The 19000-nt window shown below is 25.3% G+C and overlaps 1 protein-coding gene across 13 annotated transcripts in view; it reads right to left on the bottom strand.

Moving 5' to 3' along the window:
• LOC122860330 (FH1/FH2 domain-containing protein 3) overlaps positions 1 to 19000 on the bottom strand; it is an 89468-nt gene that overhangs the window by 60234 nt on the left and 10234 nt on the right. For 9 of the 13 annotated variants that reach the window (XM_044164102.1, XM_044164106.1, XM_044164101.1 and 6 more), the window contains exons 4-8: positions 16708 to 18864; positions 16018 to 16646; positions 15552 to 15783; positions 14991 to 15090; positions 14748 to 14784 (exon numbers count right to left, since the gene is read on the bottom strand). In XM_044164102.1, the coding sequence (XP_044020037.1) occupies positions 14748 to 14784; positions 14991 to 15090; positions 15552 to 15783; positions 16018 to 16646; positions 16708 to 18864 (3155 nt within the window). Of the gene's footprint in view, positions 1 to 10532; positions 10828 to 14747; positions 14785 to 14990; positions 15091 to 15551; positions 15784 to 16017; positions 16647 to 16707; positions 18865 to 19000 lie in introns of those variants that run through there. The other 4 variants (XM_044164108.1, XM_044164113.1, XM_044164109.1 and 1 more) reach the window with 3 other exon arrangements.

The following is a 19000-nucleotide window of genomic DNA, read 5'->3' on the forward strand; positions in this document are numbered from 1 at the left end:
ATGAAAGTGCATATGTACAGTGAATTAATTTTATCATTATAAAAAAAAAGTCCATAAATTTCACTAATAAATATTATAATTTAAAATAAAAAAAATGATAATCAATATATAAATTAAAATATAGATGAAAATTTAGAAAATTAAAATATTCAAAATTTTTGAATATATATTTATGCGTGTGCAAGGGGGTGTATTATGTATGTGTAATGAAGGTGAATTAACAATTTGAATGAATGTCTATCGATATGTAGTTTGTCTCAATTAGAAGTGAAAGCGATTGGATCACTTGACCGTAACTGTTTTCTAATAAAAATAATAGTTATACCACCGCAACTTTTGTTTGTGATGTTTACGTGAATTGCTTTATATATTAAACAAAACAAGTTACAAATGTATTGATCGAAAACAACGAGCCACCTTGTCTATCTGTATCTCAATAAATAAATATAAAAAAAATATAAAATAAATAAAAAATTCTTGTGATCTCAAGTACGAGATTAAGTCTTTGACCTCATTCTCTTCTTCCTTGATCTTTTTGAATCAATACAGACTCTTTCATGTACGCAATAAACTTGCAACAAAGAAGTTGTGATCACTTCGTGATGAACGTTAACAAAAAAAAAAAAATATAGTGGAAGCTAACGTAGATCGATATTTGATTAAAAAAAAAATTTATATACTCTCAATCGATCGTGGGATCAAGAAGAATAAAAAAAAATTTACCAAACTTAATTTATTATTAATGTTATTATTATTAACCCATATTTTAAAAATAAAAATTAACTGGCGTTGTGATTAATATCAATATGAATTTTATACTTTGTTCCAGTTTTTTTTTTTTCTTTTTTCTTTTGGATATTTCCATAAACTTTTTATGATATTATATTTATATATATTATATTTTTTTTTTTTTAAATATTTTTTCTTTATCAAAGTTTAAGTCATCGTGAAAGTTTCACGAGGAGGCAATAATTACCGATAAAATATTACCCTCGATGGTGCAATTTTGTAGATGTAAAAGGATTAAAATGATTAAAGTTGTTGTAACTTTTTTAATCAGTGTATAAATATATAGATCGATATACTTTGTTCATCAATTTAACTCTGAGACACCAAAGTATAAACAATTCTAATAAATAAATAAATAAGAAAAAAAAAAGTTTATTTATTTTTTAAATAGTAAAAAACAAAAAAGTAAATTAGAGATAAAAAATTCCGACAATATATTAAAAGATAGTGCAAAAGTAGAGGATGATGGTTGTGTACAAAAAAAACTGGAGACTGTGATGAAGATTGAAAAGTCGTAGACGAAAAACAAAAATAAATAAAGAAAAGAAAATGATTAAAAATAACAAAAAAAAAAGCATTTTTTGAGGAAGAAAAAACACAGAAAGTAATGCACAAGTGTGACGATGAAATTTTACACATTGTTTTTTTTTTTTTTTAATTCTTCATAAAAGAAGATGGAATGAAGCCGACCAACCAACCCTCTTTTCCTCGTTTGGGTAATTGTCATGCAAAGTAAAGAGACGACATTAGCATCATAAACGGGTAAGAGATATATATATTTCTCGGATTCTCTTGCACCCCCATTGTAACCAGTTTCGTTTAGTTTTATTTTTTAAATTTTTTTTATCTTTTCTCACTGCTAGTTAGTTCATTAATTCTTGTACGCGTGGCAGAGTGTTGACGGGACTTTCTGTCCACAATATTACGCGTATATCCGGTCTCAAGTTTTTCTCAATGTCACAAAATATACATGACCTCTTTTTATTTTTTTTTTTCAAACTTTTTATTCTTTATTTTTCATTACCCCTTATTTTTTTCTTCTTCTCATTTTATTGTTTCATGAATCTTCATGTCCCCCCAGGTCGTTTTGGTCTGAGACCCATCTTGAATTAAAATCTGAATTTTTATTTTAATTATAAATTATTTTTTCATCAGACAATATCAAATTTAAAAATGACAATTTAAAAAATTAAATCAAGCTTGAAATAACAGAAATAATTTAATTCAAAAATATTTATTTTAATTAATAGAATAAATTTTGATTATTCCATTGCGGTTATGGTATAGAAAATAATTTAGAATTGTTGAATAAATTATGTAACTATATTTTACTAACATAAAGGACTTCCGAGGTGAAATTCCGTCAGCCCTTGTCAGCCACAAATGAATTGCTTTATCCCTGACCTGGTCTATTCGATCGTTTACAATTTGTGTTAAACCTATATTCACCAAATCAACTAGCCCAAATAAAAAAAATAATTACATTTAAACAATAAAGTGTTAATTATATTATTCAATTGATTTTACTATTTTTTTTTCCCCCATTCTCAATTCAATTTTCAATGAATCTATTGACTTTGATTTTTTTATTTATGTCTTTGAATTTTGTTATTTATTTTTATATATTTTATTGTATTTTCACATATTGAGCAAATAACTTGTCGTCTGAATTTCCGGAATTTTCACAAAGATCTAGAATCTACAGAATGCCGGTAAAGCAAATTTTTTTTATATACATTTTTCTTTTTATTTTTTTTTTTTTTAGCTTTTGGCGTCAACACTTACAGACGATCACACTCGTAAAGCTCTGAAGAATAAAAAAATAAAAATATTACAATGTAAGTCGCATCACGTATCCAATTTTCCGGAGATCGAGTCGAGCGTGATGCGGAACTTTTGGACATGGTGGTGAAGATATGCAATACTATTATCATTGTAAAATACGAAAAAAAAAAATACATTGAATATCTAATGTTATCATTCGATTCATCAGACAATTTTTCAATATTTTATTTTATTGATTTTAATAGAATAAAATTCAACTGATCTAGTTTGAATTTTTTTCTTTTTTATTAATAATTTTTTTAATCAAATTTTGAATAAAATTACTATTCATAAAAATAAAATTCAAATTGAATAAATTATTTATAAAAAAAGCTTTCTTTTCGTAGAAATTATTATTATAATTTTATGTGTATGTGATTTTAAAGGTAGAAGGTTTAAATAATCAACGTAAAAAAAGTCACGTTTGCAAATATTTTTTCAAGCAGAAAATTCGTAAGTAATTAGTCATTGGAATGACTGAATGAACAAAAAATAATCAGTATACAAATATATTGTCTTTCTAATAATAAAATAAATTTCCATCAAGCTCAGGGCACCAAAACTCCTTGAACTTGAAGTCTTTTATGAAAAACTTTTTGGCCATTTTCATCGTCATAATTGTGGGGTTAAATAAAGCTAAAATATATGTAGTCATAAGCCTTCAGCCAATTAGCGAAAATGATATCAAAGCTTGCACTAGCTTATAACAACTGGTAACTTCCTGTGACGTTACTATGGCATTTGATAGGATACACACACGATGCTTCACAAAACTGCTACATCAACATGAGAATAAATAAGGTTTTTCATACAAAATTTTCTAATACATGCGCACATAAAATATACACAAATATATTTAATGAAATTTGCATTACTGTATAATGAATAAATAAATAAAAAACTACACAACTAAGTAGTGGGTATAAAATTTTCTGAATGACGATGTGCTAACGTTTTTGCCAAAGGCATTTACCTACACATCGTGCATTGCTTACAAAGCATGCTAGTATAACTGGTTATAGACCAACAGACATACATATACTCACTATCACGATACTCCAGACTAAATATATATGCAATTGGATCTCGTCATGTTCATCTATTTACACACCGTGACACACATTATCAACTACATTTACCCCTGTCACAATTTCAACATGGTCAATCAATTTTTACCCTTATTTTTTTTCTATATATTTTTACATTTTATATAATCATGATTTTTAATTTTATTTTTCAATCATCAAATTAAATTTTATCATTAAAAATTTCAAAATATTTATTCATTTTTTTTTGAAAAAATAAATAATGCACTTGATATAAATTATTCAAAAAAAAAAGTAACAAGTTTTTAACAATGCAAAAATATAATGAGATATAAATTCTATGAATTTTTGAAATATATAAAATAATTAAAATAAAAAATATAAAACGTGACATATTTGACCCAATTAAAAATTATTATTCAAATTTAATAAAAATATATTAATTATTTTTTTCGAGTAAAGTTACTCGTTACTATTTATTAATTAAAACAACGTCAAGCCACAAAAGAAAAAAAAGACAAAAATAAATCTAAAATTGTTATTAACAAAAATAAAATAAATAAATATATATTTTGATATGTAAAAAAGTTGAAATGGAAAATTTGTAATTAAATGAATGAAAAACAGTATTAAAAAAAAAAAAACAGAGATGAGAAAAAAGGTTGAATATGTTGTCAAGCTCTTTGAGGTTTATAATAGAGTTCATTTTCGTTAGTGGTATTTGATTTGATAGAACTTTTATTGGTCTATGACGTAAATGTAAAATAATATATTAAAAAATTTCCTTTGACGTTGTACGTATCTTTGTGTATTTTTATTTTTTGGTCAAGCAACAAAAACCAATTTGTTCTTAAATAAAATCAGTGAATTTTATTATTTTTGTTCGTGATAAAAAAAAATAAAAAATATATTTGTGATAAAAATCAGGCTCTTTAGCATAAGTAGGTAAGCATTTATCATATTTACAACGCTTTGATGAGCATAGTTTATATATTCTTTAAAAAAAATCAAATATTAATTTTTTTTTTAGTTCAAGTTTACTTTTGTTGAGATAGCCTGAGGATGATGCCCGTTACGCGAATAAAATTTCACACGGTTCATCACTTGAGTGTGTGTTATCTGGTGGGAAATCTGTGCCTTAGGTAATGCAAAAAATTTACCAAACAAGTTTATGAACCTTATTTGAGAGTCAAAAATGCAAAATTAATATGTACATTTTTATATTTTAACTTTTAAGTCAATTTATAAACGAAAAATCATATAAATTGATTTGAATAATTTGAAATAACCAAATAAATAATCTCAATTGTTCATTTTTTTTTCTTTAAATAATAATCCACAAAAACTTTTAACTATAATGATAAATAAATTATGCTAATTTAAATTTTCAATAATAACTGAAATTCGGATTTTCAAAAGGTTTTTGTAACTATTAAAAATTCAAATTGTCTTTAAATATTTTGCAGATTATCATGTAAATTTTTGACTTTGAAAATGGAAATTTAATAATTCAAATTTTCTGAAAATTTTATTTTTATTATTTAAAAATAAATGAGATTTAATATTTTTCTTTAATCATGCAAGTTTGAAACAAAAGTTGAAAAAAAAAACAAAACCATTAAATTTGATATTTTTACAATTTTTTTTCGATTAAATTTAACAATGATAATATAGTAAAGCCTCGTAAATATTCAATGGATTAAATAATAGTTACAGAATATCAATTTCATCTGTCAATTTTTTTATGTTTGTTATAAAATTCTAAAAAATTTAGTAAACAAGATTTCCTTGTAAATCAAGAACCGTCACGCCAAAATGCAGAACAATCACAATTTTTTTTCTTTTTTTAAACAATATCACCGTAAGGCTATGTACAAACAAGTAAAATAAAGATGACCCCGAAAGAATACAATAATAAATTTACTTTCCAGGATATATTTCAACCAAGCGTGAAAAACGTTTATCCATGAAACGACATTTGTTACTACACCATCAAAGATGAACTATTATATCTATATATAATTTTTTTTTCTCATTTTAAAAATCATTGAAAATTATATTTTGAAAAATTATTCCCACGGATTTAACTCAAATACTTTACTCAAATTCAACTCGATGAAAAAATAATAATACAAAAAAAGTCGAAAAATTATTTTACAATTAAACAAGTGATAATAGATCGAAAAAAAAAAAATTTTAAGCCACTTGTTTTATTTTTTAATAGCTCATTAATAATTGAAAAATTTCATGAAATTATTTTTTTAATATTTAAGCAATAAGGAGATAAAATTTGTCTAAAAAATAACTCAATTAATTTTTATTTGTTTATATTTTTTAAACTCAATTTTTAATAAGTCAAATTGATAAAATATTTATCTATAAAACTGGCAAAATTTAAATTCAATGATTTATTGTATTGTAGAGGAAAAATTTTTCAGTTGAATGATAATTTTTTGAGTTTAAATTTTTTGGTGAATGAAACTGGACACTTGATGCAACATAAGGCGACTGTAGACCACTTAAAAATGGAATGTAACAAAGAGCAAACATGGTTGCATCAATTTTCAGTATATGCATCTACCAAAGAGAATATATTCAAACATACATGTAAATTGTTAATGTATATGTTGACTATATATTATCTTGGCTGAGTGGACGCAAAAATGTAATATTGCAAGTGGACGAGAAGAGAAGAAGATTGTTGCTAAAGTTATATGGGTAGATTGGAGACTCTTTTACGTGAGAGATGAGTACACGACAGTTGGTAAGCTTGAAAGACGGGTTTCAACAAGATCCCCTCTAGTCAACTTTACTTCAAAAAAATATAAAAAAAAATGAATAAAAAAAACGTCAAGTTGTTCTCGCTGTCTCTTCTTTCATAACCCTTAACTTGGGGGGCAAAAAATGTTACTTTTTTTTATTTTTTTTTTATAATATAACTTGAAGTTGTAAAAAGTAAATAAATATATATATAAAAAAATAAATTGTAATTGAGTATAGAGGTGCAGAAGAAGAAGAGAAGAAAGAGAGTGTGCGCAGTAGATCGTAAAGACAGTTGGTTTTATATATATTTGTGACAGTTATAGAAAAGCTCAGGAAATTGTTTTTGATTCATAAGAAATAAGCAGCTATATATATTTGCCCCAGGAGTACACTTGACCTGGCGCCCCATGATCGTAACGAGCTAGATAAATCTTTGAACAGTGGAAGATCCGGTTACCAATGTGATTTTGCGTTTGCTTCAAGACAAAGAATAATATTATATCGATAAATAAAAATTAAAATAATAATAAAAAAATATTTCGATATGAAAAATTGATATTAAAATTCAACAAAACAAAGTAAAAAAAAAAAAAAAAAATTCATCAAGACAATAATTAAATTTAAAAACAGTATGAGGAAAATTTTTATAATATTAAATGAAATTTTTTTTTTTTATAATTAAAAATAATTGAAAAAAAATAAGAAAATTACTTGATAATTTAAAATTTCAGATGAGCTTTTAAAATATAATTATTATTTTGTTGTTTTAACTTTGAAAAATATGAAAAAAATAAAAAAAAACTCAAATGTTTATTCAAAAAATATAATTATTTTTCCAGACAAATTGAAATTTTTGTCAAATAAAAATACGCTCTGTAAACGTTGTTACAATATCATTTATAAACTTGTTACAATATCGACTAAAGTTTCATCAGAGTTTAAAATTTACTTCAAGTAAAATTATTACAACAACAACAAAAACAACAACAACAATAAAATAAGCCACAATACCGTGATACAAGAGTTATATATTCACATTTACAGTTCAATCTTTAACTGAATAAAAATTTAAAACCCCAACGTTAAAAAAATCGGTAAAAATAAAAACAACAACTAAATAAAATTAAAAACAAACAAATAAAAATTTAAACAAAAAAAAAAAAAAATGATAAAGGTAAATAAACCGGATACATCCGCGTGCGCTTGCCGTTATCAGCGATACTTTCTGCTGAAAAGATACTTTTGTAAATCGTGATACCGAGGGTTTCTATACGAGGTAATGTATATATATGTACACACACATATACATGCTAAACATTATACGTAATATATGTATGTATAAATTTTATATATAGATACGAAGTTTGTGAAATAACAACAGTATAAAAATTGAGTGAAGAGGATAGACAGTATAAAAAAAATATTTACAATTTTTTCACAATGTGCGTACATGGATGATTCAACCAACACACATCCATTTAAACATTTAAAATTGCTAGAAAAAAATATGAATAAAAATAAATAAAAAGGGTACAACGCAAATGTACATCATCATCATATATATGGTCACAGATTTATGCCTCTTTCTCGTTATCGTTATATTCAGTGGCTCGTTTGCGATATCACCGTTTTTTTTTTTTATTCTCTAACTCGCTTTTATATAAAATATATACACACCCATTTGATTATTTTTTATTATTTATTTTTTTTAATAACAAGAGAAAGATCTAAACACAAGAGAATAATTTTTTGTTATACTCAATTCTCGCTTGACTCATTTATTAATTATATGAGAAAATAATATTCATTGTTTAAATTGATATATTACTAATGATTTTTTTTTTTTTTTTTATTTAAAATAAACTAGTAAATATTGTTAATAATATTTATTTATTTTATCAACTATTTAATTATTTTTTTTATTCAATAAAAGCGTTGATAGAAAAGTTGATTTTATTTTTGACTAAATAAAATTTATATTTGTAAAGATTTTGTGTATCGGTTATCTTGTTAGATAAAAAAATAATATTATAAAATTAAAAAAATTAATAGCTTCGTAAATGAGGACCTAATTATTAATTAATTTGAAATTAATCATGCAAAATAAAATGGATATTTTTAATAAAATTCATTAGTTAAATTTTATAACTTTTTCAAGTTTTATTTTTGATAATTTTCTACGACGCGATTTTTTGTTATTTAAATTTTTATTAATCATTATTTTTATATTGTGTTTATCTTATGAAAAAACAATTGTCAAATTTAAAGGTGTTTATTTAACGCGTGCAATTATTTTTACTATTATTAATTATTGAATGAAAAAAAAAAATTATAATTTTATTTTGTTTTATACTCAATGCTGTGTGCTTTAATTGATTTAAGTTGTAAAAAAAAATGAAACAGCTTTTTTTTAATATATATAAGTGGTAATTATTTGACGACACACTAGTCGACATAATTATTATTTTTAGACGACCTTGCCCCAGGTATGCAAACAGGAGAGCACCTGCCATATCGAAGATACGAAAATATATATATACGAAAACTTGTCTTGTTTATTTGCAAAAAAAAGAGGTTTATATATATTTTTTTCCATTTTTTTTTTTTTGAGGATAATTATTGAGTATATCGAAAGATAAAAAAAAAGGTATTTTTTTTTTTAACCTGAGTATTTTTTTTTGTAAATTAAGATTTTTTTTTTAGAAATTGAGGTTTTTTTTTTGTATTATTTTGAGAAAAAGTTTTAATGTCATAAATTATTTTACAACAAATTATAATTATTATATTTATGACGTTTATTGTATTTACGATTTGTTTCGAGTTTTTAAATTAAAAAAAAAAAATATATTAAATAAGTAAGTTTGATAAAACGTGATCAACAAAGTCAGCTGTTTGCTGGGGCGTTTTAGTTGTTGACCGCAGTACTTGTTCGTTAACTCAATTATGTTGACTCTCTGAGTTTGGTATTTGAAATAATTGCATTTACTTTGGTATAGCCACAGAACGAGAAAGAGTTTGGGTCAAGTGTTTGTAATAAAATAATAATAATTGTATATAAAACATAATCATTGAAAAATTTTAAAAGTAATCTTCATTATTTTTCCCCTCAATGTCAATTATAAAATTTCACACACAATTAGTCAACATTCAAACTAACCATTTGCCAAGAAAATAAAAAATTTAGACAACAAAAAAGTCTACTTGTAAATGTAAAAATGAATTTTTTACAATTTTTTTTACCACCAGTCAGACGATAAGTGCCATTACGCACTGATTTCCTACATTTCACTTCAAAAAAAAAAATAAATAAAAAAATTACAAATTGATAATTAGATCCCACATTTAAAAACCAACATTTTCAGCTAATTTTTTTTTGCAACAGGTAATGCAAAATGCTGACTCTTTCGTGATATTAATCTCAAAAAATTTTAGATTTATTATTTGTTGATAAAAAGGGAATAAATAAATACTATAAATAATAAAATAAATTGCAAATATAGCAAATATAAAAATTGAATTTGATTCGAATTTTATATACTCAAATATTGGGTGTATGTGTGTGGGTGGTTTGGGAGGAGTAACTTTAAGTTATAGTGCAATGTGAACGTGCACAGCTCGTATTCGAGATAACCGGTACATCGAAGCCGACATCTATAGCAACATACAGACTTAAATCGTAATATACCCAAGAGGCCCCATAAACGTATTTTTTTTTTAAATTTATTTAACTTTTCAATATATATTTTTTTTGTCTTGTTTGGCGCGGGGGCGCCAATTCTACCGTTAACCAATGTTCAAAAAAAAAAAAAAAAATTGCCAAAGAAAAAAAAACCAATTTGATATATAAATTAATTTTTTTCATTCACACATATATATTAATTATAAAATAAATAAAAAAATAAAAATAATAATCATCATAATTGAATAGTCAAATAATTATTTAAATAAATATAAAAATTTTTTGAATAATTTTAATTATCGTCAAATTATTGTTTCAATTTTTTGTTGTTTTTTTATAATTTTAATTTAATAACTTATTAGTGTATTTTTCAAGTTAATTTCATAAATTTTCTTGTTTATCATGTTGAATGAAATAAAAAATAAACTCACCCTGTGAGGTGCACGAAGAAGTCGATGCACTGCGGCAAGCTGGTTGATCAACGGCAAGGTCGCGCTGAAGGTGTGGACGGGTGGTCTGGGTGGTTCTGGATAGGAGCTCGCATATGCGAATGGATCAACATCGTTTAAATACTGTACACGACACGTTAACGACATATTTCATCAACAACCCCACACCAAATTACCCTCCCGTCCTCCTCCCTCAATCGAAATTCTTTTTCTTTTCTTTTTTCGATTTCGAAATGATAATAGTAAAGTTTAAAAAAAAAAAAAATAGTCACAATAGCTAAATAAAAGAGAAAATATATGTGATTTAATAAACAATATATATATTGTTTATTATATATATTTGAATGAAAAATCGCATCAGTGTATCACTCGTTGAAGTTGAAATGCTTCAAAGTTGTAACGCGTTTGCCTTCGGTGCCTCAAACCGTCCCTTCGTATATTTCAACGAACCGGTTCATTCGTGGGCACAACACATACACGTTAACATATATATATTACATATACATACAACAATATTTTACCTTTTTACCTTTATTTTTTTGCTTTTTATAATTTTTTTAAAAATTTTTTATTTGCTTGAATTGTCGTCGTCGTCGTCTTTGTCGTCGTCAAGTATTTCTCCTATCCACTTTGTCCTCTAAACTGTCGTATTATTTAAATAAATAAAAATATATATATATAAAGTTAAATTTTTTAAATAACATTCATTATTTTATAAATCAATAAATGCAAAAAAAAAAAAAAAAATCAACAGCTTTAATTTAGTATAATAAGCATACGTCATTTTGTTGGAGGGTTTCAATTTGGTTTTAAATTCAACCTTGACCACGAATAAAATATATGACCTTCTTTTTAAAATACAATAATTAATAATCAAAAAATCATAAGATTCACATTGTATTTTTAAAAAATGTACCATTCAGATTGATGATTAAACTCAAATGCATAGAGTACATACATTTTTTGTTAGAATTTTCCCAGTAAAAAAAAAAATTTTCCTTTTCGTTATGCATTGGGTATTGTTCGATATGTTATGTTAAAATTTCCCCCAATGAACCCGGACAAGGATGAGAATGAAAAGAAGAAAAATAAATGTGGACAAGGTATATCCATACATATATACATACTGTAGGTGTAGAGAATTATAAAAAAAGAAAAATGAAAAAAAAAAAAAAATACATACACGTTTGTCTGCTACCGGCTCTATGCGTACAGTGCCAGAGACAAGGAAAGTAAGTGAAACGACGACGCAAAGCAACTCAAAGAAAAGAAAAAATTCAAAAAAAAAATTTGAAAAAAAAATAAGAAAAAGGAAGGAAGGTTAAGAGGGGACTGGGGAAAACGAGTCTGCGCCATGCCTCTCGAAATATACTCCAAAGAGTCGAAAAATATTACAAAAATATATTCAGGTGATTCGTATAAAATTTCATCACTCCAAATAAAAAAAGAAGGTAATAATAATTGTATTAATTTAATAAATTCTACTTTTTATTTATGATTGTTTGTTTTTTTTTTTTTTTTCGTTATTATATCTCGTTTAATATTGCAAGGGTTATTTCAAACAAAAACACAACAACTTTTAATCATACCAGTAGATCGATTTTAATTGGATTGCATTTAGTATTAATCAAAAGACAATTGAATTGTTTTTTTTTTTTGTTTCTTTATATATATATTTTTAAATTTATATTTCGTAATATTTTTATGTCAAAAATAATGTCACGTTTATTAATCATTTTAATTAAGAAACAAGTAGAAAAAAATAAATAAAAAATTAATTTTACTCAAAAAAAATGTGCTGTAGTTTTTTTAATTAAAATATTTTTAAAAAAATAATAATATCAATATATAGAGTAGTAATATATTGTAAATAAATTGAGTGTATAAATTTAATAATAATTTGTTAACATGGTACATGCGTAATACCAGTTTTATCCTGATGGAGTCTGCGCTTTTGATCGTCTTTGAATATGTCTTTGCAAAATCGAAGGTCACGTGTATGTATGTAATATATATACATATATATGTACACAATGATATCAGTATAAAGGGTTTATTAACCCCACCCTTATCAAATTTAAAAAAAAAACAACAATATACACAAAACTTTGAGTTAAACTTGCTTACATTTTGGAGTAAAAACTTTGTTTTTTTTTTGGAGTAAAAATGATAAATAATTATTTTAAATCATAGAAGAATATATAAAACTATGTCGATCGGTTTAATTGTTTATTGTCGTTAATGTTTTTATTGTTTTTTTTTTTTTTTTTTGAAAAAAAAAAACGCGCGAACGACATAACAACGCGCCTAATCTCGCGAGCGGCCGCCGCAACACTGAAACTCGCGGACACCTGTCGGCTGTGGCGATCGACCTGCCACCGTACGGACAACCCCCTTCTTATTTTACTGAACATTCTCCCGGGCTCTTTATATATATATCACAAATATATTTGTTTTTATTTATTTAAATTTTTTTAAATAAATTTTTCACATGATATTGTACTCACACACAAATTGTCTATCGAATTTGCCCACACACACATAGGCATATTGAAAAATTTATATTTTTTATATTTTTTTTATCAAACTATTTTCTTTTTGGTCAACTCTCACTTCCTCTCTCACTCTCTCAACACTTTTATATATCCAATTTTTTTTTTAACCATATATATTCTGGGCTTTTTTTTTTTTATTTTTTCGAAATGTTTTATTTACCATTTTATAGCTGGTAAATTTATTGTGAATCGTTGTGAATTGTTATCACGACGTGACGACATGCAAAAGTGTCGGAAATGATAGAATGAATAATAAAAAAATATATTAAAAGATAAATTGTATAAAAAAATATATATACAAAGTTTTAAAATATTTTTTTAATGTGATTTTTATATTTTTTTTTTTAAAATTGTTTCTTTTGTATACTTTTGTATTTTGAAGTTTTAAAATATAGATAAAAAATTATTAAAATATCTAGTTTAAATTCAATTGATGAATTTTATATTCTTAAAGAAACCATATTGTCAAAAACATATTTTCAATTCAATCTACAGTTGTGAAAGTTTGATATACAATTTATTTTATTATGTTTTTTTTTTTCAAAAGAGCACGTGCGAGAAACTTTCAACGAAAAAAATTTGCTTGCCATTATTATCGTGATACGAGATAAGAATATTGAAAAAATCTAAAATTATAAATAAATTAGATGTGTATAAAAGAATAAATATACACTGAGAAAAATAGTAATAAAAATTGTGAAAGAATTTTTCTAACGAGACGAGGGAGAGAGAGAATTTCGTTTGTCAAGTATTTCGAAAGCCAGGATAAACAATTGATTGACATTATAAAGCCATGTCATTAGCCTGTCATCATGAGATCACAAAGAAGGGATAATAATTGCCAACTGAAAATATAATCACGAAGCTTTTCATTGATACAAGTTACAAACAAGCTAAGTGTTAATATTTAAAAAAATATTATTATCTCTAAAAATTCAAGCACAACTTTGTGTCAATCAAATGACTTTCAAAGCTAAATTTATGGCTCGTATATTTTCAAAGGCTTCTAATGCATACACTGCCACTATTTAACAGCTAGAAATATTAATATTCAATCGCTTTTCAATACAACAAATGCACGACGAGCCAAGTTTTACCAAAATAAATAAATAAATAAATAATATAATAAATAAAAAATACATTTATAAAACTGACAGTGCATTTGTTAATAAAACTCAAGTATACAAAGGGGAAGCTTTTCATGAATAATCTCTCTCTTTATCACTTTTTCATATTTTTTTTTTGTTTGTCACGCCAAAAACATGAACGTATATATGACATTGCCACCCTCATATAAAATCTAAACGTACTGAACGACCTGTTTCCCATCAACATCCAAAGCTTTTGTTTTCAAGTTTTTTTTTTTTTCTTTTATATTAAAGCCTTTCTTTCGACGTCTGTAGGCCTTGCAATATACATGCCCTTGTTAAATGTCTCGCGAATAAAATGCTAAGTAAAAAATATGAAGAAAAAAAAATATATAAATATATAATAGAGGGGAAAATATTTTTCAAAGCACCAGACGTTTTACATAGACAGTTTTTTGTACATTTTTAAATTTTTTTTTTACTTTTTCCCTCTCTTACATTTGTATATATTTTTTTTTTTTCATTTTAAAATATATTTAACTGATTGTACTCACCGGAATGTAGCCATCCGGTTGTGGTCGTTCAATGTCCCTGAAAAATAAAAATAAGAAATGTTATTTTGATTTTCGAAAAAAATTATTTCGATTTTACAAATTTTTTACTATTACTATTACACGTGTCGAAAAGTATTGTAAATTAAAAATATATAAAAAATATTAATAGCTATTTAATTACCAGTTTGAAAAGAAAATAAAAATAACAAAAAAAAAAACTTTTATTATTATTTTTCAAGTTACCTTATGCAACGTTGAATAACAGAGGTCTTTGGTGTACTATCATGAATGATAACTTGATCAGCATCAATTTCCTCACATTCAGAACTTTCATCTGAATTATCTGTAACATACAAATACAATTTATTATTACTAAAAGTATTTGTACATATATGGTTTATTTGAAACGTATGTTAAACTAACCAACAACTATTTCATGAATATTAAATAGTATTTAATAGATATAGTGGTAAATTTAATATTGGTTAGTTTATTTACTTTATTGAATGTTGTTTTACTTAAATATATATATTGTCAAATGGATTAAATGTATCAGCATGTATAACAATACTATCAACTATGTAATTTGAGTATTATAAAATTTATAATTAAATACCTGAATATTCATTATATACATCAACAATTGTTTGTAATAAAATCAATTGTTTTGTGTATAATTTATTTCGTTAAAATTGCTTTACATGTAATCCATTATTTAATTTAAATTGATTACACTTTTGTTATATTATTATAGAGAATTTATATAGGAAAAAAAGTATAATAAAAAAAAAAAAAAGTATTTACCATTGATTTCTTGATTTCTTATACGTGACATAACAGGACTTTGAAGGGGTGATAAATTACCAAGAAGATCATCAATATTCGTGTGATTACCAATAAAGAGGGGTAAAGTTGATGGTCTTTTACGTGGTGAAGATTTTCTTGATGGCAATGAACAATTTAATAGTTGAAGATTGTCGTAAGGTGAACAACTACGACCTTTATAAAATTCTGGTGGTGCTGGAGGATTTTCTCCCTAAAAAAAAAAAACCATATTTCTTTATTTTTTTTACAATAAAATATATTGCTTTTTTATTTATATAAAAATAAATTTTTTTATAATTTAAAGTAAATATATCAATTTTATTTTTACTGTAAATAAAAAAAAATATATTTACATTTAAATCTTTTGAAAATTGAATTGAAAAAATATTTTATATAAATTTATTTATCAATTGAAAAAAAAAAAAATAAATTGAAAAAAACTTACTCCCTCAGGACTAGCACGATCACCAAGTGGCTCATCTGAAAGTGTTGTTGTCGTTGTTGTTGGTGTTGTTGGTAGTGGTGGTGGTGGTGGTGGAAATTCAATTGGAAATTTTGATAAAATTATTGATTGTGAATTTGATGTATTGTGAATATCATATTTTTCATATGATTCAGATGAATCAGAATTGCTATTTGATTCAATATCATGTGTTATAATATCAATGCCTTCGGGTATATCTGAATTATTATCCATCCACCATGCTTTTTCACCAGATTCAACGTGTCTTATTCTATTTGAATTTGTCGTACGTTGATTATCATCATCAAATGTATTTTGATTATTTAAACTTGTTGTTGGTGATAAAATTTCAACTGGTGAATAAACTTCAATACCCTCAGGTACATCACTTGGATCTTCACTCATCCACCATGCACGTTCACCAGATTGTTGATGTTTTAATTTATTATTTTTATGCTCATTTGATTTTGTTGTTGAACGACTTGAATTACGTCTTGGTATCACTGGTGACACTGACAATTCATTATTTGTTGTTGTATTATTATCATCTTGTTCAAGCCACCAAGCACGTTCACCAGAATCTTGTCTCCATGGTCTTGATCTAAATTTACCTGTTCAAATAATTATTTGTATTAATTTAAAAATAAATAAAATAAAATTCAATTGACTCACCATCGTCTGGAAGATTTATACTGACAGTTGTCTCTTGGCTGATTTCATCATGACATATGTTTACTTTTTCAACTCCCTCTGGTACATTGTCTGAGTTTGAATCGAGCCACCATGGTCTATCCCCAGAAGATTGATGTATCAAAGTACCATTTTTCGTTTTATCAGAATTCATTTCTGAATTCGTAAAACTTTGACTCTTTGATATATTTTTTTGATTATTAATTGTTTTTTTAATTGAATTTTTTTTATCACTATAATCATTATCATTATCATAATCATCATGATTATTTTTATATTGATTTGTAACTGGTGCTAATGTACGTATTAAAAATGCTTTAGCTTCTTCTGATTTTGTTGTTGCTGTTGTTGATGATTTATCACTACGTGAACGTAAATTTGATGGTGGTCTTGGTGGTTTATCCATTGTTAATGATAATTCATCAGCAGATGATACAAGTATACTTGTTCTTGATGAAGCACCACTAATACAACCACGTTTTATTTCACTATTTGATGTATTTAATTTTTTTTTTTTCTTTTTACAAATTTTATTATTATGTATGTCTGATGTATTGTCATCATTATTATCACTTGATGATGAATCACTACTACTTGTATCACAACTATCAGAATTTGAACTTAATGAATTTTTAATTGCTCTTGGTGATATTGAATTACTTCTTGAATTTTTTAATACAACATAACGTGGTAATGATGGACTTTTTGATATTGTTTTTGTTGTTTTTAATGTTTTAATTGTATTGTTGTTGTTATTATTATCATAATTATTTTTGTCTGATTCTTGTGAACCTGGTGATAAACTTTTTGTATATTTTTTTTGTTTATTTTTATCATTCATATTTTGTAATGATTTACTACGATTATCTTTATGAAAATATTTTGTTAAATTTGTTGTTTTATTATTATTAATATTTGAATCATTATTATTAATATTATTTTTTGGTACTGGTGGTTTACCACGTGTTGTATCTGGTGAACAACTTGTTGTTCTTGTATTACCTGTTTGTACTGATGATGCAGATGAAGGTGAAGAAGAATTATTTGTACTTTGTTTTGTTGATGATAGTGTTGAATTTGTAACTGCTGAAGAGGCACTGTTGCTTTTTATTTTTACTCCTTGACTCAATCCACAAACTGATGACGACAAAGATGCTGATGATGATGACGTTGATTTAGATTTGCCAGTTGGCAAACTGACAGTTGAATCTGATGAATCTCCACGTGTCATTTGACGCTGTTGTTGATTCAATGATTTACTTGAGCCATTACGTGATACTGACTTGGATGCATTTGATATTTGTAAACTTTCAGATGACGATGATGACGTTATTGAATCTTTTTTTTTAATACTTTTTTTCTTTTCATCTTTTGTATCATTTAAGTTATTGTTATTATTTTTATTATCATCATTTGTAACTTGTTGATTGACGACACTTGAAATTTTTGTTGTTGGCTCAGTTAGTTTTGAAGTAGAATTGTTATCAAGTTGTCGATAGCCAAAGTTACTTATTCTTGGACTATATCCTCTTGAATATGTACTAGTTGACTGATACTTATCAACATAGGATGGCCATACTCTTGTTCCAGAAAATCTTGAATATCTTGTTGTATCTTCAATTTTATCTGATTGTATTTCAGCATCTTTTGTTTCAATTATTTTATTTTTATATTTTATTAATTCTCTTTGTATTTGACGTGATGCATCAGCACGTCTATTACGTACAAATGCTGATGATGCTGGTGGTCCTGGTGATGTACCACGTGTTACAACAATTACTATTATTTTTTCATCATTTTTTTCTTCTTCCTCAATTTTATTTTCTTTATTATCTTTATCATTTTTAATTTGATTTATATTTTCTGTATTATTTAAATTTTCATTATTTTTAATCTCATCATCATCATTATCAATATTATCAAAATGAATTTCCTTTTCTTGTTCTTCTTTAGTCAATTCACTTGGTACTTTTTCTTTGTAGTTTGCCAAACTTTTAACACTGGATGAAGAATGAAGCCTTTCTGCACCAGAATAGCTTCCGGCATTGGTACAACTACGTTCTGATGGATTTCGCGATATGGACCCAGTGAATCTTGAAGAGCTTGTGGTGTACCTTGGGGCAATTGGTGTTCCTTCAGCTTGAAAGATCAAAAACAAAATTGAAAGATAAAAAATATTATTTTTTAAAAAGAATATTCAAAGATTAAATACATAATAAAAAAAAGACTATAGACAAACGATATTTCAATGAGATTTAAACCTTTTATGTCATTG

The sequence above is a fragment of the Aphidius gifuensis genome, linkage group LG1 (genome assembly GCF_014905175.1).
Source record: "Aphidius gifuensis isolate YNYX2018 linkage group LG1, ASM1490517v1, whole genome shotgun sequence".
Classification (NCBI taxonomy): domain Eukaryota; kingdom Metazoa; phylum Arthropoda; class Insecta; order Hymenoptera; family Braconidae; genus Aphidius; species Aphidius gifuensis.